This window comes from Juglans microcarpa x Juglans regia, chromosome 4D, assembly GCF_004785595.1.
Source record: "Juglans microcarpa x Juglans regia isolate MS1-56 chromosome 4D, Jm3101_v1.0, whole genome shotgun sequence".
NCBI classification, from domain to species: Eukaryota; Viridiplantae; Streptophyta; class Magnoliopsida; order Fagales; family Juglandaceae; genus Juglans; species Juglans microcarpa x Juglans regia.
In genome coordinates this window covers 6,887,842-6,913,472 of record NC_054600.1, presented here as the reverse complement: position 1 = coordinate 6,913,472, position 25,631 = coordinate 6,887,842, and the positions used below count along the sequence as shown (strand labels likewise).

The window sequence follows — 25,631 nt, the reverse complement described above, 5'->3', positions numbered from 1 at the left end:
CTCTTTTTGTTTTTGTTTTTTTTTTTTGTTTCGAAATAAACCGTCACTATTCTCTGCACTTTCTTTACTTTTCCCAAGTTATATTGTGGGTTGTTGCCATTCACTTATTCGGGTTCAGCTTTGTCCTATGGAAGCGTTTAAAGTTGTTGTCAAAAACAGAATCTGGGTTTTTTAAATGAAGAATTTTTGGGAGTTATTTAATGATTCACGAAAAAAGATTTGCATTTCAAATTGAATGTTGCGACTTTCTTTCGTTTAGCGCCAACGGCTTGATGGTTAACATAAATGTGGTCATTTTCAGTTGGTTATGGGATCAAGTTTTTCTTTGATCCTTAGTATTGGAGAATGCGACTCTCAAATGCCGAGCTATATTCTGGTCGGTTTCAATTGTGCACCACATATAAATAATTGTTTTAATCCTCTACAAATCTTTTGATATAAGTTTCGAAACCTTAGTTTTTTATTCTAGTAATGCTTTGTGTTTTTGTTTAATCTATATATATGTAGATTGGTGGCTGCAAGTCCTATTGTTTGGCATGGGATCATACTTGGTTGCAGTTGAGCTGGAGGGAATTGTGGGTTTTTTTTTTCTCTTTCTTTCTCTTGATCTGTTATCTTTCTCTTGAGATATGATGGGAAACTAGATTCTTGCCAGATGGAGCTTTAACTACCATGCACTAGTTCTTTTAGGCATAATCTTTTTTTGATAACCTTACGCTGTTTTGGTATGAATTGCCATGTTTGTGTCACTTCATCTTCCAATTTTATCTAATTTACATCGCAATTGGACTTGTAGCTTTCAGCTTAAGCTTCATAATTTCTAGCTATGACTATATATCATTCATGATATAACTTGATCAACTAGTGGCATATAGCTGTGATACTATGGCTATGTATACTTTGTTTGGTTGCCTGGAAACATATAATGATATACACACACACACACATACACACTTCAAATAGGATAATAACATCTGCAAGTGCTAAGAAATTCTTCTTATTCATGTTTTCTCTCTTTAATATTCATGTTTCCAGCATATTGATAAAAATAGATTATTTTTTTTGGTTTTATTCAAATCTGAACATTTTGAACGTGGTATTAGCAAGTACATATGTTCTAGCAGATATGCTTCTTTGAGTTTTTATGGTATTAGCAAGTAAATATGTTCTAACAAATATGTTCCATGGCATTGAATTTTGTTCTTGAATTAGTTAGCAATTTCTTTTTTTTTTTATCGGTAAATTTTTTTATTGAGAATTAGTTGGCAGTTTCTGAGACCACATGGTCAAAACTCCTAAGGGTTTTGCATGAATACTTATAAAAAAATGAATTCTTGGCATAAGCTAAAGTTCATAGATGTCAAAGTAGTTTTGGATTTCATTCTTCAGTGTCTTTGCATCTTAGACCAATTGTTTGCTCAATTTCAAATTCTTATGTAGTGGCATTCTGCCATGACAAGTTAGAATGCATTTTAAATCCTGATATCAGAAAAAGCTTGGACATAGTTGTTAGCTTGTTAGATTGTCATGAATATGGCTTACATTCATTTGAGTCTCAAAAGTTTTTTGCATTCCTCATGAATTGGTGGCTGCTAATCATATATGAGCCAATTTTGGGCTGAATAGGTAGATCACCATTGACAGCTTTAGGTTTCATGTTGAAAGTTGTTGGAGTTTGAAGGCCATGAGATCAACTACTTGACAGTACTAACATGCAACTTTAGGAGGTGATGAATGACTTTATATGCATTTAATTTAGTCATCTTGTAAGTGGAAATATCAAATGAAAGTGGAAACATCCAAAATATTTGTTCTACCAAGAAGATGTCTTTTGTATTTTTTGCTTAGGAAGATCATTATCTCTAATTATTAAGGGAACAAGGATTTGTTAGAATTTTCTAAATCCCCTTCTAGGCATGTTGCGGATCGTGTTAGATGCCTAAATCATAACTGACATTGTTTTCTATAAGAGGCTAGTTTCTAAAATTAGTTGGCCTGCAAGTTGATAAAAATAAATCGTTGGGCAGGTGGGACATCCAACATGGTAGAATTGATAAATTATAAAATATTAATTAAATATATTAATATATAGGGTCTTTCTATTGTAAATTCCACCCTAATTGTATTTGAAGGTGGTTGGATAGAAGCATGGCCTAATATTGTGGGTTCTTTATTTTAGTTGCAACCATAAAATGCATACATGAAGTACCTGACTTTAGTTAAAATGTACGTACGGTATAAATACTAAGCAATGTTTGTGGTGAGACCATAAAACATGACATGAAGCAGAAAAGAAGTTTGACTTTTGAGAATTTTAGGTTTTATCATTTCTTTATAGTTTCACTAGAAGTTTGGAGTTATGATTTTGTAGGATAAGACTAATGGCCGAAATGAAGAATGTTGCTCATATACAAGCTCAAATAGAGAAAGTTGGGGAAGATGCTCATGTTTAGGAGGCACTGATGAAGAATCTTCTGTAGCCTGCACAACTTCTGGTAATGGCCATCAACTCTCTCTCCATCTCTCTCTCTCTCTCTCTCATGCATGTGTTGGCATACACTTCGTGACGGAATTTTGTTATTTTATTTGTTAATTTGTCTCCTGAGTTGAAGAGTGTACTTTGCCATTCTATTTTTGCCTTGCTATTATTATACTTGACAAATTTTTCTTGGAATGCAAACTTTTCTTTTTGATGCGTGACATACCTGATAGAGATCGTTAAGGGTGAATTTCACAACCCTGGAGTGGCTTTGGGTGAGAGCTCCTACAACTTATGGAATTCCCAATATAATTACTATATTTCTTATGGCTTCTTACAAAATTTGTCTTTGATATTGTATATTGTAGTTGCAGATAGCATGTAATGGTCTTTGCTATAAAGGTTGAGGTCAATAGGTCTTATAGAACATACGGATTCTTAAAGCAGGATCACATAAGGGGATTACGGTAAATACTAAATAGTGTGTATTGGAGAGAACAACTATCAAGCAGAATGCTTTCTCTGGTTGGTTAGAAACTGTATATTGTCAAACACAGTCGATGCCAATTTTGGTCATATTAGTAGCTCATACTTTGGATCTTTTTTGAGTATGTAAAAAGAATATTAGTGCAATCCATAGTGTAAGGTAAAATTGTGAAGCCTACAAAACTTGGATGTGTATAAAATTTTTTCTGTATTCTGTTTTTTGCATTTTTTTTATTTTTTGAAACAAATTTTTCAGCGAGTAAAAATTGTCAGAAATAATTTTTTCATAGCAAAAACATATTTGCGGTGACATGAAATTGCCTAAATAATCTTTTGCGGTGAAACTTACCTACTGGAAATACATAATGACGAGGATACTTTAAAATCACTAGAAAAAATAATAAATTATGTGCGGCGATTTATTAACTTTTTGTGACGATACGTTTCGCTAGAAATAACTTTTCTCAGCAATTTATTGGTAAACGGGGAAGGCCATTTCCGTCGATTTTTGGAATATTTGCGACAGACTAAAATCACCGAAAATAGTAATTTTTTGTGAGCATTTTTGTTTATTGCTGAAATTGATCAAAAGTGGCAATTTAATTTCATCGAACATGCAGCGATTTCAAAATTGCCAAAAATGATCAAATGCAGTAATTATTGGGGGTATTTGCAACGATTTTGAGTACTGAAAAATGCCTGATTTCTTGTAATAGTAACAAGGAATAACGAGGAGGGCAACCATATAAAATTTCGAATGAGAGGCGATTAATGAGATAACAAGCCGTGGAAAAAGACTCAACCCATAAACGTAAAGGTACATGAGAATGAAACATGAGGGTGAGACCAGTTTCGGTAATGTGGCGATGCTTTCTCTCGGCAATACCATTCTGATTTGGTGTATAAGGACAAGTGATACACTGAACTATACCATTCTCATGAGAAAAAAAGGTAAAACGATGATTAGTAAATTCCGTACCACCTTTGCATTGAAAAGATTTGATTGTATAGTCAAATTGAATTTGGACATACTTATTAAACTGAACAAATATGTCAAAAAAATCTGACTTAAGTTTTAATGAATAAAACCAACTAAAGCGGAAAAAATCATCTATCAAAACACAATAGTACTTATATCCAGAAGGAGAAGTAACTGGTGAGGGGCCCCATAAATCGTAATGTATCCTTTCAAATATAGAGGCACAACATTGATCTAAATTGGAGAAAGGTAAACGATAACTTTTGCCCAATGGACAACCAAAACAAGGTTTAGAATCAATAATACTCTTATGAGAAAGGGAAATAGCACCATGCTTATTTAAAGAAGAAACAATGCGAAAAGATGGATGTCCTAGTTGTGCATGCCAAGTGACAGATGAAGAAGAAGAACCATAAGAAGAAAAAGTGACTGAACAATTGTTATCATGAGTAAGCTTGCTAATTGACAAGAGATTTTTAGTAAGACTAGGTACAAGGAGAACATCAGACAAAGGTAATGGATGAGAAGCAACAATGAATGAAATTGAACCGATGCGAGAAATAGGCATGGAAGTACCGTTACCAACATGCACCCGCTGATTACCAGTATAAGGAATAGAATTATCAAGGGCAGCAACATCATTCGTCATACATGAATTAGCATCAGTATTCGTATATGACTCGGAATCAGCCAGTTCAAACCATCCACCTTGGCTTTCTTTAGTCACTTGCCAAGTTTATGACATTTCTTGGCAGTGTGCATCTCTTTACCACACCATTGACAGGTAACTCCCGAAGTCTTGGAAAGATTTCCAAAAGCGAACGAACAGAAGGCAGGTTTTGGGCAACCAGAAGATGCACCCGAAGAAGAAGAACCTCGTTGGACAACAAGAGCCGACTGGGAGGATGAGTCACCATGAAAGGACCGAGAGAAAAGCTCATGGCTGAGAGCTTTCGGTACCAAGTTGGTGAAAGAATGCAAAGACAACTGTGACAACATTGAGTTCAAAAAAATTTTGTAATCAGATCCAAGACCATGAAGAAACCAATGTACCTTATCTGTGTCATCAACAGGTTTGCCAATAGCACTAAGCTGATCACACAGAGAGCGAAAAGAACGAGCATATTCAGCAACACCATGAGAGCCTAGTTGCATCAGCTGAAGTTCGTCTTTCAATTGAATCTCCCAAGTCTTAGAACTGTGCGGAAAAGAGGCTTCAAGAGCTAGCCAAGCATCACGAGCAATAGACCAATCCACAACTTCAGCCATACATTCCTTAGTGAGAGAGGCATAAATAAGACTGAGTATAAGCCGATCATGTGTGTGCCATTTCTTTTAAGTAGGATTTGGAACCATATCAGTACCCTAGAGAATCTGAGTGGAAGGCGCCGAAGAAGATCCATCCAGATAACCCATTAAATCTTGACTTTCAAGTAAAGGAATAAATTGACGACACCACAAGAGGTAATTTGTGGGAGTGAGTTTGATGGTCACCATGTGAACCATCATATTGAGCAAAAGTTGGTTCATTGAAGAATTAGCCATGAAAGCTTGAAAGAAGGTCTTGGCAAGGATTTCACCGACTGGCTAATACCATGTAAAGGAAATGCCTCAAGCGTAAATGCTATGAGGTGATCTTCATTTATACAACTATAAACAAGGAAATAATTTGAATATATACAATAAAAGGCAATCTCCTAGAATTAAGGTGAATCAGTGATAGGAGCTAGAATCATGGAGAATCAACTATTTTCTTGGTCACAATCAGGAGAAGCGGATTCTCCTCTAATAATGAAAAAGAAGTTTTTAATTCAGAGATATTTTTTATAATTTTTCAAAGTTATCCAATAGCGATTTATAAAAGTTTGAGCAATCTACAAATTCTTACTTTTTCTTGTTTTATTGGCAGGTTCACCTACAATGGAGAAGTCCTTGTTCTTGTCCTTGAGTATTTGACTAGAAACACATGTAATTTACTCAAACTCTCTTCCTGGCCCCTCAAGATAAAGGCTACTTAAATTAAACGATGTTTTTAGATATGTTCATGGTGGGAACCAGGGTTTTCATTTAATGATGTGGAAGCACCTCTTAAAGAAGAGCTTGAAGTGCTTTCGGTGATGGAATTGAAGATGAACAACTTCACTTCAAGGAATATAGGGGCTGGAATAAGAGAGAATACTGGTAAACAAAAACAGCGAGGGAAAAAAGATCAAAGGAGAGAGATAATAATTAAAAATATTTTAGATGTGTGAATAGTATTCTCTAAATGTAGAGGATTACTGTTGTAAAATGTAAAATAAAGATGAAAAAAACCCATTGGAAGCTACTTTTGACCAATTTTCTTTATATTATACAAAAAATTATATTTTACAAGAGTCATTCGGAGTGCTCTAAAGATTGCATGACTTAGTTATGTGGAACGTACGTACACTTGGATTATATAAATTCAATACCATCGCGCATGCGCTTGATCTAATATCCCCATGTATATGAGAGCTTCTTTTGATTTCATGACCACATATTTGCCTTTCAAAAATTTTATGTATAGTCACTTTTGCGTATTCCTTACGCACTCTATTTATGTGATTGACTGCGTCATTTTTTTTAATATAAAATAATTACTTTGACTAATCACTTTAGTGAAGTACGCAAAGAATATACAAAAGTGATTATATGTAGCATAACTTTTTGCGTTTATATAGGTTTACAAATATATAATTCAATATAAAATAAAACTTTAACATTAATCCTAATCAAACTCTAGGTAAAACCTAATTTATTAAAAATTATATTCTAATAGCATTAGTGCGATAAAATATGGAAATAATAAAATTCAAAAAGTTTACTCGATCGAAGAGCAGCAAACTTGTTCACAACTAGTTCTTATATTGATTTGCCTTTCCGATCTACCAAACAATCAGCGAACTCTGTAGTTGTACTCAATGGCTCGATTGAACATTGAGTAATATCACGAACTGTTAGGGCCGAGCATTTTTCTGCGGTTTTCTCTCCATTTTAAGTTATTATTGTCCTTTAAGCTCTTTTATGCCTTTAATAGCTATACACCTTGCATTTAAGGGTGGTAATATTTGACACGATTCGTAAACTAAACACAAACACGATACAACATGATACGAAACTACCAGATTTTGATTTGATATAAATTGGTTCGAGTAAAAACGAGTTGATTCATTAACACACGATTAATAAACGAGTCAGCCCGCTTAACCCGTAATAATCCATTTAAATTTTGTTATTGTTGGGTTATAATATTAGTATTTTTTAATATGCTTATGTTTTTATTGTTGAAATTGTAATTCTGAACCTATGCTCATATTTGTTATTGTTAGGTTTGTAATATTGGTTTAATTATAACTTAAAATCTAAAAAATATTGATATTTTTTCTTTAGTAGGTAGTTTGTTTTAAATATTGTGGCTACTAATAAATATAAATTTTAACTTTTATATGAAATTATGTTAATCAAGTCAAATGAGTTATGCTGGTTATTTTAACATATTTACGTGAAACGGGTTGAAATGAGTCATGTCATTATGTTGACCTATTTCTATTTAATTATTAAACGGGAAAATGAGTAATACAACACGACCTATTATATATTTAAATAGGTCGTATTTGGATTGACCTATATAGTCAAATGTCCATGACTTGACACGACCTGCAAACACAAATCATCACCCCTACTTGCCTCATATCTTCGTGACTTCTAAATATAATCTTTAGATCTCCCTTGTCGAGATCACTCAATCTAAAGTCCAACTCATTTGAACTAATATTCAACGAGCTACATCTAGCTAGTCTCATTCTCAACATGGTGAACAGTTATGCGCTAACCCTTAAAAATGGGCTTGCAAGAAGAGGATGCCCAAGAAAAACACACATACATAGATACATACATGCATACATATATATATATATATATACATATACATATATATGTAATGTATATGTATGAATGCACGGTTAAGTACTAACTATATATATATATATATATATATATATACACACATGATTTATCCATATATCTCATGAATCGATAATTAATTAGGGACCCCGTATACTTGTAAACCTAGATTTAGGATAATATGATCTACGTACCATCATACAGAAAAAAGTGGCTGATCTCTAATTATACCCGCGGGCCATGATGGTAATATATTCATCAAACAATTAAGGAGAGACCCTCTATATTTCAACTGCATGCTATTTATGTAATTACACTAATTATTGTGACGCTTCATGTTACATTAAAGGAAAGCCAAAATGTACACCAAGAAATATATAATATATATATATATATATAGGAATGGGAATGAGGTAGCTAGGAAGAAACATGGTGTATTTAATTCATCGATCGAATTAATCATTTTCTTATAATAATTAATGAATCCGACAGATTAGCTTACAAGGAAGAGGGCAGGCCAATTACTGATCGATCTTTTAATTAATTAGTACTGGTTTTATATATATATATATATATATATATATATATATATATATATGGTTTTCGTGGTACTGCTGAATTATTGGAAACGAATGGTCGACTATGCTGTCTTTTAGTGAAAAGAGCAAAAAACAAGGACTATTATAATCAGATCATCAGCACCACAAAAAAGCTAACATCAAATTAAGAAAAGAAAAATATTCTAGTCACAAAAACAATCTTACAAACTGACATAACTTGATGTAATTTATCAGATTTTAAAGTTACTTTTATTATAAAATATATCTAATAGATCAGATGAAGCCACATCAATTATAAAATTATTTTTTTATAATTCCTTTATAGATATATCAAATCCTCTTTAAAAAAAAAAAAGGTCTCATGGCCGCGGGAAGTTTGTCGTCACCTCCAAACTTCAAATCCTAATTTCGTTTTCTTTTTCTCTCTCTTTTTTCTGTTTTTCTTTATTTCTTTTTCAGGCTCATCATGGACAATTGCCTTTTGCCGGCCTTTTCTTATTCCCCTTGATCCATTCCTTGATCAATTTCTTTTTTTCTTTTTTCTTTTTTTTTTCTGTTCTTAAGAGATCATAACCTTTCTTTAAACAGTTTGATCAACGCTTTGTTTAAACTTGTGTTAATCTAAACAAATCAAGGTTTAAGGTTTCGGCATTATTATCTACAGAGAAATGTTGTCTTTTATCTTAAATTTTGTCGGTACTAGAGTAATTAGAGACGACAAAATTGGTCATGTTGCGGTGACAAGCTAAAGCATTATAATCGGTTGATCAAGTTTAGTAATTTAAACTATATGTTGGGGAAAAAATATTGAATTAATGTACAACTTCTCGTGTAGCTAGCTAGCTAGCTAGGCATGCATGATCGATCAAAATGAAGGTGCTATATAAAAGACTTATTATATTGACAAGGACATTGGCATCCCAAGATGCCATTTGCTAGCCATTTGTATATTAGATCATGTACATAATTAATTAAGACACATGAATATAAAATTACAAGAGAAAGTCTCTGTCTAATCCACTTTGCATACCCAGCCACAGATTGGAATCCACGTTGGACGCACTATATATATAATATATATATATACTCTTCCGGTCCACAGCTTTTTTCTTTTTTTCTTTTCTAATTTTTATATATATTTAATTTTTTTAGGGAGATGGATCAAATTAAGTATTAATTATATCCGCTATGATCACTTATATATTGCCAGTCAACCAATATAAAAAGTCACTGTAAAAAGTCCTAACATCGCTGTAAAAATGCGAAAAAAAGTCGCCACCGAGTAGTCGCAAGTGTCTCATCTTAAAAATACATTTCTGGTAATGAGTGTAGATAGTAAATACAATTATATAACTTGAAAGAGTACTGCTCCAGCTTTGACTGTTAGGCGTGTTACTAGTATAAAATTATTTTTTATTTTTTTATTTTTATCTTATTTTTTATATTTTTTAATATATTTAAATATTTTTAAAAAAATAAAAAATATACTAATATATTAAAAATTATTTTCTTAATCATTAAATAAAATATAAATAAATAAAAAATATATAAATTGTCAAAATAAGAGGACAAACTCAAGCGATATACTAATATTTTTCAACTTGAAAACACATTTTTTACAACAGAGTTTTTCTGAAGTGTTCAATCTATTTTAAAAATTGAGGCGTCTCTTGAGTGAGTATATATATATATATATTTTTAATTAATTGACATATATCTATTTTTTAAATTAAACCCTTAAAAAAGCATGTGATTGTCACATGTTTAATAAATTAAAACTTGTCACATTTATTGATGGGTTAAATGAAATTTCCTTTGAGAAAAAAGTCTATCCTAATTTTTTTAGACTAGCTGGTACGGCAAGCTTGTAGATCAATAAGGCCTGGTTTGGATAGAGATATGCTTCCATTTTATCTAATCTCATCCTATCTCATTTCAATATCTAAACAGTACAAACACAAACACTTTTCAATTTCAAATTTTTTCATCTGATCATTACTTAATTATTACAATTTTTCCAAACTTACAAATAAAACACAAAAAATAATTCAAAATTTTCAAATCTCAAAACAAAAATAATATTTGAAAATAATATTCTTATTTTAAGTTTATAATATTTTTACTCAACTTTTTATTTCTTCTTTTCTAAAACTCTATAAAATATTTTAATTCAAAGTATTTCTAATTGTTAGAATGCACAGCGGAAAAAGTACCTCAAGCTCAGCTTCAAGAATTGCTCCACGAGTTTTTCCAGATTGATAAACTCCAAGCGTTTCCTCTTAGTGGCGAAAGTGTACTACGTAGTATGGAACTAGAGTAACACTTACAAATCCACAGCCTAAGTATTTTATCAAGAGAGAACAAAAAGAGAGAGAGTCTTTTTTTCTATTTTTCTTTTTCTGGATAGGTATCCTCAAAACACAATTGAGGAGGACTATATATAGTCCTCCTATGCACGGCTGGCCTTAAAGGCCAGCCTTCAATAGTCTTGTGTAACGCATGGCTTTAAGCCATGCGTTACACAAGATACGTTACAAGTAACGTTACTTGTAACGTTACAAGTAACGCATGGAGGGGTCAGCCCCACGTGGGCGCCCCTCCAACTAATATCTCCCACTCGCACACAGTGGGCATGACCCCAGGTCAGCATCTCTCTAATGTTCTCAATCTTGTTCATACAAATAAATAGGCCGTGCGACCACCAAGCACATTTGTAGAAAGGAGGGAGTACATACACCAAATCTCTCCCAGAGAAGACCAGCATAGTAACATCCCTTATGTGTCTGGTCATGTCCTAGACTTATTCGATCGCATCAAGATCAAGCATTTTCGAACCCTCTTGAGTTTAAAAAAAAACTCAGAACAATGCTTGACTACCTCCAACTATTTCAATGTGTTCACAACCTTTAGCCGCTACCAAGATGTAGCGTCATTTGTATGACGTCAGCAAACACTATCGAAGATACGATATCGAATAGTCTTCCCTTTACACTCATATCACTCAATTTTGATCGAACTGCTTTCCCAACAATGCCTCTTTAGACCGTATCAATCATGGCCATAGACAGCATGTCAAAGTAGCAAACATCACAACCTCCATCTCGTGACATAGTCAAAAGTAAAGGACATTTTTTTAAGAAATGAGACTCACACAGTGAGAAAGAGGGAAATATTTTACTCACTTACTCATATGGTCGTATAAGCACATATAGTATGAAACACATGCTACGGTGGATTTCTCTTTCTCAAAGAGCATATGTCTATATCAACACCGTACAGATCTTAGTCTAGCCGCTCCTTAAGCGTCTAACCCGAATTCCTCAATTTGCACGTCTCCAAGGCGTCAAAGAGGAACTCGCATCTGGCTTACTACAGGTTACATGGATGGTGGGGTAACCCATGCATAGTCCTATCAATGGACCTCATCTTAGCTCCCACTAAGGCGACATAACTTTGTGTCAACCAACTTATCCCTTTGGACAAGTACCTAGGGACACAATGTCTCATCTCTACTCGCTACTTAAGCGCTAGAGGCGATCGCTCGTGTGAGTGAGCCGATCTAAGCCTGTTGACATATCTTGTGTATGCGTATTAAAAACAATACAATAAAGACAAGAACTGAATCATATTGTATTAATATCCCAAAGGAAATGTTACATCTTTATGTCATTTGGAACACAAATTACATTTATAGTCTACGCAGTCCTAGATTCCTAACATGAGCCTCGAAGACATCTCTTGCTATAGGCTTCGTTAAGGGATCAGCAATCATGCGACTCGTAGAAAGATGTTTCAGAACCACTTCCTTTTGCGCTATCATGTCTCTGATGTAGTGATATCTGATATCTATGTGTTTGGTTCTTCCATGATACTTTGAGTCCTTAGCATATGCGAGAGCTGCCATGCTGTCGCAGAATATTGTCACCGGATCTGAAGTATCCGTGCCAATGTCTAAATGCTTGAGGAACCTCCGTAACCAAACAGCTTCTTGAACTGCTGCAGAACAAGCTATGTATTCTGCCTCCATGGTGGATAAAGCTATACAGGGTTGTTTCTTGCTGCTCCACGTAATGGCGCCTTGGTTGAGCAGAAAGACATACCCAGTGGTTGATTTGCGCTCATCAAGGTCGCTGCCCCAATCGGCATCACTGTAACCTCTTAGCTGCAAATCTGAACCCTGATAGCATAGCACATAGTCCGCAGTTCCCTTGAGATATCGCATAATCCTTTTGACCGCTTTCCAGTGAGCTAGTCCGGGGTTTGATTGGAATCGACTCACTAAGCCAACTGCATAGCATATGTCAGGTCGAGTACACATCATTGCGTACATCAGACTACCCACAGCATTAGCATAAGGGACACGAGCCATCTTTTCCTTTTCTTTTTGAGTCTTAGGACACATCACTTTAGACAAGTTATCGCTCCTTGCAACAGGGGTGTCAATGGGTTTACATCCATTCATTAGGAAGCGCTCGAGGACTTTCTTTATGTAAGTCTGTTGAGACAAACACAAAAGTCTCTTTGAGCGATCTCTGTAGATCTTAACTCCCAAAATGTATTCTGCTTCACCCATATCCTTCATCTCAAAATTGAAGGATAACCACTCTTTTGTGGCGACTATCAACCCTTTATTATTTCCAGCTAGTAGTATGTCGTCAACATATAATGACAACATAATGAAACTCTTCTTAGACCTTTTGACATAAACACAATGATCCTCTGTGATCATCGTAAACCCATTCGAGAGAATGGCTCGATGGAATCTGAGGTACCATTGTCTAGATGATTGCTTTAGGCCATATATAGATCGTTTGAGCTTGCACACTTTGCGCTCTTGACCTTTGACCACAAAACCAGTTGGTTGATCCATATAGATCTCATCATCTAGTTCTCCATTGAGAAATGCTGTCTTAACGTCCATCTGGTAGAGTTCCAAATCCATGTTTGCTACTATAGCTAGAATCAGGCGAATTGAGGCAAACCTCACCACAGGTGAAAAAGTCTCCTCATAGTCTATACCTTCCTGTTGGGTATATCCTTTCGCCACTAAGCGAGCTTTGTACTTATCTATTGATCCATCCGACTTGCGTTTGACCTTAAGAACCCATTTGTTCCCAATAGTCTTACGTCCTATTGGTAGATCAACCAGATCCCAGACCTGGTTAATCTTCATAGACTCAATCTCATCATTAAGAGCTTTCATCCACTCATCTTTTGTAGAAGATGAGAGAGCCTCATAAATTGTCCTAGGCTCGTCATCATCATGCGGAGCTACCATAAAAGCTTCCCCTTCAATCTCAAAACGACGACGGGGAATACTTTCGCGTGTGCTTCTACGCGGCTGAGGTTGTTGTGATTGATTGACAAGTGATGTGCTCCCACTCGGATTCAAATAATTTGTAGGAGCTTGAAGAATTTCTTCCTCATTCTCAACTAAATTCCTTGGAGCACTTTCTTCTTGTTCTACAATCTCATGAAGTTCTAAACTCCTATCAACCTCTCCTCTACTTGGAAACTCATCTTCAATGAAATCCACATCTCGTGACTCAATCTCAGTCACACTTCCATCAGATTGTTCACCTATTAATACATACCCTTTAGAGTGTTCTGAGTACCTTATAAAGATACACTTCTTCCCTCTAGGGCCTAACTTCCCATACTTATGAGAAAGATTGTGAACAAAACCCGTTGAACCCCATGGCCGCAAGTTACTCAAATTGGGTTTCTCGCCGGTCCATAGTTCATATGGGGTGGAAGTTACTGATTTGGAGGGCACTCGGTTAAGAATGTAGGCAGCAGTCAAAAGTGCATCCCCCCAAAAAGAAATTGGTAGGTTTGATTGCGCCATCATTGACCTAACCATCTCAAGCAGTGTTCGATTTCTCCTTTCCGCCACGCCATTTTGCTGGGGCGTATTCGGCATCGTCAACTGTCTTTTGATTCCTTTTTCATCACAGAGCCTTTTGAATTGCTCAGAAAGATATTCTCGTCCTCGGTCAGTTCTTAGAGCTTTTAAACTCTTGTCTAACTGATTCTCAACCATTCTTAGATATCGCCTAAAGCATTCCAATGCTTCAGACTTATGGGAGATTAAGTAGACATGACCGTAACGTGAAAAATCATCTATAAATGTGATGAAGTAGACACCTCCGTGTCTTGCCCTCACACTCATTGGACCACAGATGTCTGAGTGGACTAATTGCAGTGGAAAAGATGCCCTTGTGGCTTTTCCAAACGGTTTTCTCTTAGCTTTTCCCATTAGACAATGTTCACATGTGGGTAAGATGACCTTAGCGAGATTGCCTATAAGGCCTTCTCTAGCTAACCTAGTCATTCTATCTTGCCCTATATGGCCAAGCCTAGCATGCCATTTATATGAATCCAAATTATCAGATGTAGAAAGAAAAGCAATTGACTCATTTATATTTGAATAATCTAAATTCAATATCATAAAACCGTCTTGTAGAAAAGCATTGCCATAAAACACATGGCCCAAATAAAAGGAAACATAATTGTTTTCAAATACAATACGAAAACCAAGTCTTAATAGAGTGACTACAGAAAGTAAGTTTCGTCGGATCTCGGGAGCGTATAGCACATTGTGAAGGAAAAGAGTGCGGCCACCCCGCAAGTCTAGCTTGTAGGTACCAAGTCCCAGTACCTCAACGCTAGCTCCATTCCCCACCTTGATATCACGACTCCTAGCTGGAATCCGGCGATACTCAACAAATCCAACTCTATCTCGCGCTATGTGTTCGGTCGCTCCTGAATCAACAGTCCACACAGGATAGGAGTGAGCAACCATCACATGGCTAGTTACAAAAACAATGCGAGAAAAGTCAGAGTGTACCTTCTTCGGCTCAGTGCAGTCACGAGCGAAGTGGCCGTTCTTTCCACAGTTGAAGCACTCTAATTTCGACTTGTTCTTCCCGCGCTTGCCCCTCTTGCTGCGCTGAGAAGTTCCTGACACCTTCTTAATTTGTCCAGCAGCTACTCCATTCTTAGACTTCTTGCGCTTAGGCCTTGATGCCTTACGCGAACCAGAATCAGCCACATAGGCCGTGTGATTGGGCTTGGCAGCCTCTAGGCGCTCAGCCTCCAATTCCAAGTGACGCGAGACATCATCAAAGTCTTTGATATTCTCGTTATGCGTCAAGTTCTGGCTCATATTCTCCCAAGAATTCGGCAGTGATCTTATCACTGCCTGGACTTGCTGTTCATCAGTCAGGTTGTTTCCTGCCGACTTAAGTTCGCGGATCATAGTTGACATAGCCCTAAGATGCTGCTTCATCGTGTGGTCAGAGCGCATCTTATAGGAGTCAAACCTCATGGTTAACCCACGCAACCTAGTGGCTGAAGTTCCACCAAACTTCAACTTCAAAGCCTCCCACATGCTTTGGGCAGTGTCATAGACCTCGAACTCACACATTAGATCATTGTGCATGCTGCTTAACATTATTATGCGCGCGCACCGACTTTTCTTAGCCCATTGAGTATAGGCTAGTTGATCTATTTTGTGTTGTTCCGAGGTCCCTTCCTCGGGCTCAGTAAGGGAGTGAGATAAGGCCTCCAAGACCTCTTGCTCATCTAAAACATATTGGATCTTCCGATGCCAAATGTCATAGTTCTCCCCATCCAATTTCTCCCCTTTGTTTAAATCGGCAACTATACTCTTGGATGCCATTTCACTACAATACGCAAAGAAGGGATATTACACACACACCTAAGAAATCTGCCGCGTCCATCCAAGTTAAAAAAAATAATTTAGACATGTCGCAAGATCGAAAAATCGCTAGGCTTCAGAATCATCTCTTGCGCCACAATATCCAATTATTAAATTTTTAACTTAATTCCCGCGCAAATTCAAAAAATATGGGAGAATTAATCATAATTCTCAACCATACTCCCACTGTCTTAAGTAGTCATCTAGTCCTAGTCACATGTAAAGACATAACCTACTAAAATCGCAGTAACCTTTTGGGCCAGTCTACAAGGACAGCTACTTCAACCACAGTAACCTGTTGGGCCAGTCTACAAAGATGGTTCATATAAGACCATTACAGTCCATTTTTCTTGTTCCATCAGTGCATTTACAGTTCTTACTGGGGTCACTGTGGTCTTTTGGCTATACAGTGCATTTACAGTTCTTACTGGGGTCACTGCAATTTTTTTCAGTCTATCATCTACACTGACATTTCTAACTAAGACTACTTAGTGGGAATTTTTCTATTTTTTATCAATAAAGACTAATGTATAAACATTCAAGCCTAACATTTATAGATGATAAAAATAATCACATATCCACATGTTCAATTCACATATACATGTTATCACATTTAATATAACAAATTAAATAAAAGATCACATGTAATATAACATAATGGAAAAAAAAATAGCATGAATATAACTATATATTCACATGTGATCACATTTAATCTAAAAACAATTAAATAAAAAATCACATTTAATATAACAATATATCTTAGAGCAAATTTCATCCCCTCATTTTATTTTCTGTTTTTTTTTTTTTTTTTTTTTTTTTTTTTTTTTTTTTTTAAATAAATGGGCTTGAACAAAGGTGGGTTTTAAAAAAAATGCCCAGTAAAAATATTGGGCCAAGCCCAGCCCATATTTAAAAAGAAGGAAAAAGAAAAAAAAAAAAAAAAGAGAGTGGGCCGGGCCATGAGGCCCAAGCCCATGGAAATCAGATGACCTAATGGTCATCTTCTTCCCTCCTTCGGCTACTGTTCACGTGAACAGTAGCCGTTCGAAGCAGCACCCTGGAGCCTCCCACGCAGCACCGCAGGCGGCGGAAGTGATCGGTCCAAGCAGCAGGGTGCTGCCGACCACCTCGCCGGTGCGCGCTGCGCCTCCGTGGTGCGGGCAGCACCGCGGGGGTGCGCGCAGCACCGCGGGGTTGCGCGCAGCACCGCGGGGGTGCGCGCAGCACCTCGCTGGTGCGCGCTGCACCGCGCTGGTGCGCGCTGCACCGCGCTGGTGCTCGCAGCACCGCGCTGGTGCGCGCTGCACCGCGCTGGTGCTCGCAGCACCGCGCTGGTGCGCGCTGCACCGCGCTGGTGCTCGCAGCACCGCGCTGGTGCGCGCTGCACCGCGCTGGTGCTCGCAGCACCGCGCAGGTGCGCGCAGCACCGCGCTGGTGCTCGCAGCACCGCGCTGGTGCGCGCAGCACCGCAATGGTGCGCGCTGCACCACTGTGGTGCGAGCAGCGCCTGGCGGTGGTGCGCGCAGCACCACTGCGTTGGTGCTCGCAGCACCACCTGCTGCGTTTTTTTTTTTTTTTTTTTTTTTTTTTTTTTTTTTTTTAACAGGAAAAAAAAGAGAGGATAAAAAAAACACCATACAAATCTCAAGCATATGCGAGAAAAAAAAACTGGAAGCAATTCATAAAATAGCTCTGATACCAATGTTAGAATGCACAGCGGAAAAAGTACCTCAAGCTCAGCTTCAAGAATTGCTCCACGAGTTTTTCCAGATTGATAAACTCCAAGCGTTTCCTCTTAGTGGCGAAAGTGTACTACGTAGTATGGAACTAGAGTAACACTTACAAATCCACAGCCTAAGTATTTTATCAAGAGAGAACAAAAAGAGAGAGAGTCTTTTTTTCTATTTTTCTTTTTCTGGATAGGTATCCTCAAAACACAATTGAGGAGGACTATATATAGTCCTCCTATGCACGGCTGGCCTTAAAGGCCAGCCTTCAATAGTCTTGTGTAACGCATGGCTTTAAGCCATGCGTTACACAAGATACGTTACAAGTAACGTTACTTGTAACGTTACAAGTAACGCATGGAGGGGTCAGCCCCACGTGGGCGCCCCTCCAACTAATACTAATTTATATCATCTCAACTCAATTATCTCACTATTATTCATAAATTATCTCAATTCACTATCTAAATCAGGCCTAACTGTATCAATAAGCAAGCTGCTTGCATATAGAATATTTCAATTTTTTTAATAAGAAAAAGTTAGTTTAATAATAAAAAATTAATGGAAAGTTGTATATTTTTTCAGCGGATAAGCACCGAAAAAGTGTGGGGGGTTTTGATCTAAGGTTGCCCCTGCTAGCTGCAGGCTTAAAGGCAATTATATTCTTATTAATTTGTAATTAATTGCATATTTTTCAGGGAATCAATTGAAAAATAATTTGTATTCATTCGGCAGGCTGCATACATTCATTGGACCATCATGATTTTGATTGATAAACAAATGCCATCAATCCCTGTCAATGCTTGCTGGTATAAATTACCTAGTTTTAGCAAAAAAGCATATAATCACAGTACTGTCAGGAATGTATAGATTAGAGAGATTCACCAAAGACATGGTATGGGTTTCACAATATTATTCGAACTCATGTGTCGACACATAGTGTCAGTCAACATGTCGGATGTATGAAATAAGTAATACAAATATCATTCATTACCACTTTTTGAACAACATGAACAAGCTACAAGTGCATTAGCAACTCTTTCATTGATGCAAATATACAGTAAATATATAATTTTTTTTTTTTAGGTTTTTAGTCTTCAATTAACAAGCTCACATGAAAAAGACATTCTTTATATATTTAAGAAAATATTTATTTATCATCTATTTTACTAGGGTAATAATATCATTACACCTCCTTTATCACTGATCATTTACTATTCAATTTTATTTTTCTTTTTACTATTTGAATTTGGATTGAAAATCTCAAAATATGATCTTCTTGCATAATCTAAAAGAAAATAAGTTCAATCAACCAACTTAATCATGTAAATTGATTAAAAATAAATTCAATTTTATAAAAATTGACTTAGAGGAAAAAAATGCCAATTTTTATAAATTGAACTTATTTTTAATCAATTTACATGATTATGTCATTTGATTGAATTTATTTTCTTCTAGATTATGCAAGAAGGTCATGTTCTTAGATTTTTAGTCCATATTCAAAGAGCAAAAGGAAAAAAAAATAAGCTAGGTAGTAAAGTAGTAGTAAATGAAGTGTAAGGCTATCATTACCATTTTATTCTCATCTGCTCAACATGTCATGATGTGATATTAAATGATTGGCCTACAAGTTAAACATAATAAATCATCTTCAATCAATTAATATCACATAATAGCTTAATGGGATGATAGGAAGATGATGATAAAAGGAATGATGGATAGTATTACTCATATTTAATGCGACAATATTTTATCTACAATTTTTAATCTTCTCTGTAAATCAATTTCTATAATATCAATAGTATAAAACGTGTGTCATTCACATCAAATTATAAATATATTTTTTTGAGAACTACTACAGACACAAATAAATTAAACAAAGTAAGCTCACAAACTGATGTAGCTAGTTTTATAAAATCCGTTAGATCTACTTTTATCTGACTTACCACATCAAACCATATCAATTTGTGAGTTTAATTTTATTCATTTGTAGCTAAGGTTTTTTTTTTATTTTTTTATTTTATTTTATTTTATTTTATTTGTTGGCAAATGGTTATATCATTTATGGGACAACTTGTTCCACACTATTATACTTCTAGCCCAAACTGTGTTTACCACAATTTGTTATCACTTGAAAGTCAAGTGCAATCGGCTGCTTCCCAGATCATAGGCCCAACATAAAGCCCATTACCATATATGGGCTTTATTCCAATTGGAAGCCGTTTTCACATAATAAAATAATCGATCTTATTTGAGCAAAAACTATGTTTTGTAAAAAACTCTTCAATCAATTAAATGAAATATTACATTATTAACCCTATTTATTGGAGTAAAGATCTTCCAATATTGGGGTATATCCTTTACTTATATTTTGTGAATCACGCATTAATTAATTCGAATGACATTTCTATATTTCATGGCATATTATTTGTCGGTTTTTGCATGTTTTGCATGTGACACTTTTCTTGCTGCACGGACATCATGAAAAGAAACCAATTACAGAAACATTGCTTTCAAATGTAAGTGATGGGCCCATCCTATCATTATATCCATGGAGGAAAGATAAACGCTCTAACCCCATGATTTCACATTCCTTACATTTCCCTTTTCACACATTCCTTATAACAAATATTTCACATAGTATAATACTTTGCTGAATGCCTAGTTTCCAAAAATTACCTAATATTACTTGAATTAGTAACCCTAAAATTAAACTTACCCCAAGAAAAAAATCCCTAAACAATAATGCAATTAGTCATGCATTGAGATCTTGACAATAAGTTCAAATATTAAAAATAAAAAAAAATTAATAATAAGATATATGCATGATAAAATCAAGCAACATTACTACAAGAAAAATAAATATTTATAACGGATTATTTGCGACGATAATGACTATTTGTGATGAAAATAGACTACTTTTGGCAACAAGTAGTCATTTTTACGAAAAATAGCTGACCACAAATAAACAGTTTTCTTGAAGTGATATATATATATATATATATTATAATCTTAGATCGAATATCTTACTCCAAATTATAATCCAATATATATATATATATATTAATTATTTGATCATTTAGGTCGAATCTTAAGGAAAAAAAGGTTGCAATATTCACATCATGTGCATGCCAAATAACTATAGCAATATTAAAACCTTTTTTTTTTTTTTGTTAAATAAAGTGTTTTAATTAACATAATTAATGGCCCAATTAAATAAATTTTCCTAATTAGTACATTATATATAAGATGGTCAAAGTTAATGATCATGGGTCAGCCGAATTGAGTAGAGAGACTAAATTAAAAGAGAGTACTAAAGTTGGTGATGAAATGAAGAAAAATCAAAGAGGCCAGCCGGCCTTAACCCACTGAATTATTTGTGTTAGAATAGTAGTGAGATGTTGTCCACACGTGGTGCTGCACCGCTTGCTTGCTTGCTTGAGGAGGAAATTAAAGCAAGTTATTGGTACAAAATCTACCTTCACGAGACTGATTGAATGATTGAATTAATGAATTTTGTGAACCAAATGAACTAAAGTGCAAGCAAAGTCAGTCAGTCAGCCAGGCTCTTTACCTTATACATTTGTAGCTTGATCTCCTAAAGCCAGCCATATCCCTCTCCAACCCTTTTTGCCTGCCCCGGCCCCCCAACCTCTCGGCTTCAAGCTGCCACCATACCATAACTTTTATGTTCTCCAATTGCATTTCTTCTTCATGTTCATGTTCATGTGCTATTATTTATTAATTAATTATTTAATTTTCTTTCTAATAACTGATTTCAAGATTATGGATAATGTCACATCTAAAATCGAAATAAAATACGAGTATAGTGCTTAATTGAATAAATAGATACATTTTATCCTTTCACAAACATATTTATTGATTTTTTCACTAAACATAAATCTAACTCAATAATCTTACTTTATTAATTTTAACGAAGTAATCTGAAAATATTTAAAAATAATTATGTTTTTAAAGAAGAAAAATTTTTCTTATCAGTTACTATTCATCACTTTACACTCTATATTTTATAAAAAGTATCTCATATTTTATAAAAAATATTTCTATACTTTATAAAAAAAATTATAAATATAAAATATAAGAATAAATAGTAACTACTGCGTATAAATTACCAGAACTAAGTACATGATTGATGATTCCATGATTTATACAGAAGGGAGGGAGTGAGCCGTCAGTTGATCGAGCCGATGAGAGGCGCGCGAGAACGAGAGACGGCTTGGCGCGATGAAAGGAAATATATAATTATGTTAGACATATAATTATCCATTTACCTGACCGTTTGTCTGTGCAAGAAAGAAAGAGAGTTTGAAAGATAGGTGAGGTGATATTTCCTAAAAACAGCAAAGGAAGATCCGTGGCTGTCGTTTATCTACATTGCACGGAAAGCATTGCCGTGTAAACTGCGCTGCGCTCCTCTCCTTCGTTGGCTCTTCACACCACTACCCTCTAGTACTATTTCCTTCCCCTAAACCTTTCTTAGTTCTCTTTAAAATTACATCTCGTCTTCTCTTTCATCTCTTCCTCGCCTCTCTCTCACCCGATTCCACCACTCCTAAGTCCCAGACCCATCTGATCTATTTGCATCTGAGCTCATCACCAGTTCCTAAAAGGTCAATCTTTTTTTTTTCCCAGATTTTTTTGCTTTTTTTAATGAAAAAGAAAGTGATTTTTGAAGGGTGGGTGAATTTGCTTCGGATCCAGTGATTCGTGGATTGCGTGAAATCCCGAGCTTCGTTGTCGGAAAACTGGCTTCGAGAATGATGTGAAAGCTCAGGAATGGTTCCTGCCTCGAATGCTCTACGGATTTGTAATCTGAGAATGTTTTCTTGGTGGGAAAAAGTTAAAAGTAATAATTTTTAGTATAAAGTAAGGAAAGAAAAGTCGACGAGAAAGCGAGACCGCAAACAAGGCAACCGCAAAAGATCAGAAATTCGAAACCCCCGCCGAAGTTTAATCCGCAAGTAAGAATCGAATTTTGAACTCTTTTATAATTATCTATGTATAGATTGCTATAACTAGGACTATCAGTGATTATTGTCGTTAATAGGATCGTTGTTCCAAGAACTAGTCATAATTTTTGTTGGTTTGATTGCTGCTGAGTAAATTGTAATTTTTGGGGTGGTGAATTTATAGGGCAATGGCGACTCTGGTTGAGCCTCCGAATGGAGTTAGGCAACGAGGGAAGCATTACTACTCAATTTGGCAAACGTTGTTTGAGATCGACACCAAGTACGTGCCGATCAAACCCATAGGTAGAGGGGCATATGGGGTAGTGTGCTCCTCCATCAACAGGGAAACCAACGAGAAAGTTGCCATCAAGAAGATCAACAATGTCTTTGAGAACCGCATTGATGCGCTGAGAACGCTGAGGGAGTTGAAGCTTCTTAGACATATTCGACACGAGAATGTCATTGCTTTGAAGGATGTTATGATGCCTATTCACCGGACGAGTTTCAAGGACGTGTATTTGGTTTACGAACTTATGGATACTGATCTTCATCAGATTATTAAGTCCTCACAGCCGCTTTCTGGTGATCATTGCAAATATTTCTTGTTTCAGGTAAGTTCTCTCTCAAGAAGTGTATGGTATTTTTGTCCTTTCAGCTAGACTTCCCAATAGGTTGGTATTAATTTGATCTTTTTAATCGAATAAGTACATGATTTTGAGGGCCTAATGTTGGCGTTTGCATTCTTATATACATTGTAAATGGGTACCAGTTTGCTCAAGTATATGCTGCTGTTAATAAAAATAACCAATTGTAATAGCATTCTCTGCTGCAATTTATTTAATAGAGACAGATTATATTCGATTGTAATTAAATTTGGGCATCTAAGTGCTAGGAACAATGAAATTGAAATTGGCATGTAGATTCATATCGGTGTTAAAGCAGCAAGTACTGTTTTACAATCAAGGTTCATGATAGCTCATGATTTTGATGATTGTCCTTGCTCAGTTCTTATATCATTGGATTCCTGTTATACTTTATAGGAGCTACTATAGAGGGAAAAAACAATAATATTACAATGCTGTAGGAGTGCAAGTGTAGTTCAAACAACTTTTTTTTTTTTTTTTTTCTTGGAAAAGTAGTTCAGAAAAGTAGACCAATACACAGTTCTACAATTCAGCCTTGTTTATAAAAGTGTGCTTTTTTTACTTTACATGCTCCTATTTTCACTGTAAAGACCAGGTGGTTTTGTGATTCACTTATTTTTGTTTTTTGGGAGACTAATTAACAAGTGCTCCTCTGCTCCTAGAGTGGCTTCCTCTAGTAGTAATGCTAATGTCCAATATGATGCAAACAAGCAATACTTGAGTGGTTCTTAGTATTCCTCCTGCATTCTCTTCTATGCATCTTACTCAATATGCTCTGAGGAATGTTGGTCTTGGTCTTGCATTGCTAATATCTAATATGTCCCTAACCATATAAAGCTTTAGTTAATTTCTGATTATCAATGTTCTTACTACTAATTGACCACTCGCATTACACATACTAGTTGCTTCGAGGGCTCAAATATCTTCACTCAGCAAACATCCTTCATCGGGACTTGAAGCCTGGGAACCTCCTTGTGAATGCTAATTGTGACTTAAAGATATGTGATTTTGGACTGGCACGAACTAGTGGAGGCAATGGTCAGTTCATGACAGAGTATGTTGTCACTCGCTGGTACCGTGCACCAGAGCTCCTCTTGTGCTGTGACAATTATGGAACCTCCATTGATGTGTGGTCTGTGGGATGCATTTTTGCTGAAATTCTTGGTCGGAAACCAATCTTCCCGGGAACAGAGTGCCTCAACCAGCTGAAATTGATTATCAATGTTCTTGGCAGCCAAAACCAAGCTGATATTGAATTCATTGACAATCCCAAGGCCCGGAAGTTCATCAAATCACTGCCCTTTTCAAGGGGGATGCAATTTTCCCGTTTATACCCCCAAGCTGATCCTTTGGCTATAGACTTGTTACAAAGGATGCTTGTGTTTGATCCAACTAAGAGAATTACTGTCACTGAGGCACTCCAACACCCTTACATGTCAGGCCTGTATGATCCAAGAAACAATCCTCCTGCCCAGGTCCCAATTAATCTCGACATAGATGAAACTTTGGGGGAACAGATGATTAGGGAGATGATGTTGAATGAGATGCTGCTTTACCATCCTGAAGCAGCATCTGCCGTTGCATAGGTACTTTCGTAAAATGTACCCTTGACCGGCCTGTCGTTTTCTGTTGGTCCTTCAGGAAACATGGCTCTGAGAAGTGTGCTCCTAAACTTCATGATTGAACCAAGATTTTGTGGTTAAGGTATTACTTATAAGTTTGAGTTCTTTGTAGTATGAGACATGCATCTTGTAACTTGTAAATAGTTAATGCTTGTTATTTGTAGTTTAGAATATCTGCACTTTTGTAATTCTTGATGCATGTATGACACTACCATTAAAACATTTTTAAAAATAAAGATGCATCAATACTTATTATAAGTTTTATCAAGCCATGTTATACTTCCTTTCTCTGGAAAATTGGATTCTCACAGGCGATCATTTTGAAAGGATTCGTTCGGATTCTCATGGGCAATCATGAACGTGAAAATGCATGTCTTTTGTGATTAACATTTAAAAGAAGCTTCCCTCTCCATCTAATGATGAAGACTCCAACATTCTCTTATCTGTCCATATAGGTCCATGAACTAATAGGAATTTATCTTTTCAGCTTTTCCTTATCCATTTTGAACTTTCGTGTTGG

General features: G+C 35.8%; 1 protein-coding gene across 2 annotated transcripts; it reads left to right on the top strand.

Annotated features, from left to right (window-relative positions):
• Positions 1-22,207: 22,207 nt before the first annotated feature.
• Positions 22,208-25,375, top strand: LOC121260254 (mitogen-activated protein kinase homolog NTF3-like). 2 transcript variants are annotated; one of them, XM_041162082.1, is made up of 4 exons: positions 22,208-22,506; positions 22,598-22,857; positions 23,030-23,456; positions 24,392-25,375. In XM_041162082.1, exons 3-4 carry the CDS (start codon positions 23,034-23,036, stop codon positions 25,073-25,075), a joined length of 1,107 nt encoding a protein of 368 aa, XP_041018016.1. In that variant the 5' UTR covers positions 22,208-22,506; positions 22,598-22,857; positions 23,030-23,033; the 3' UTR covers positions 25,076-25,375. The 2 variants fall into 2 exon arrangements, with proteins under 2 accessions (XP_041018016.1, XP_041018017.1); XM_041162083.1 differs by having other exon boundaries at positions 22,208-22,857.
• The last annotated feature ends 256 nt before the right edge of the window (positions 25,376-25,631 follow it).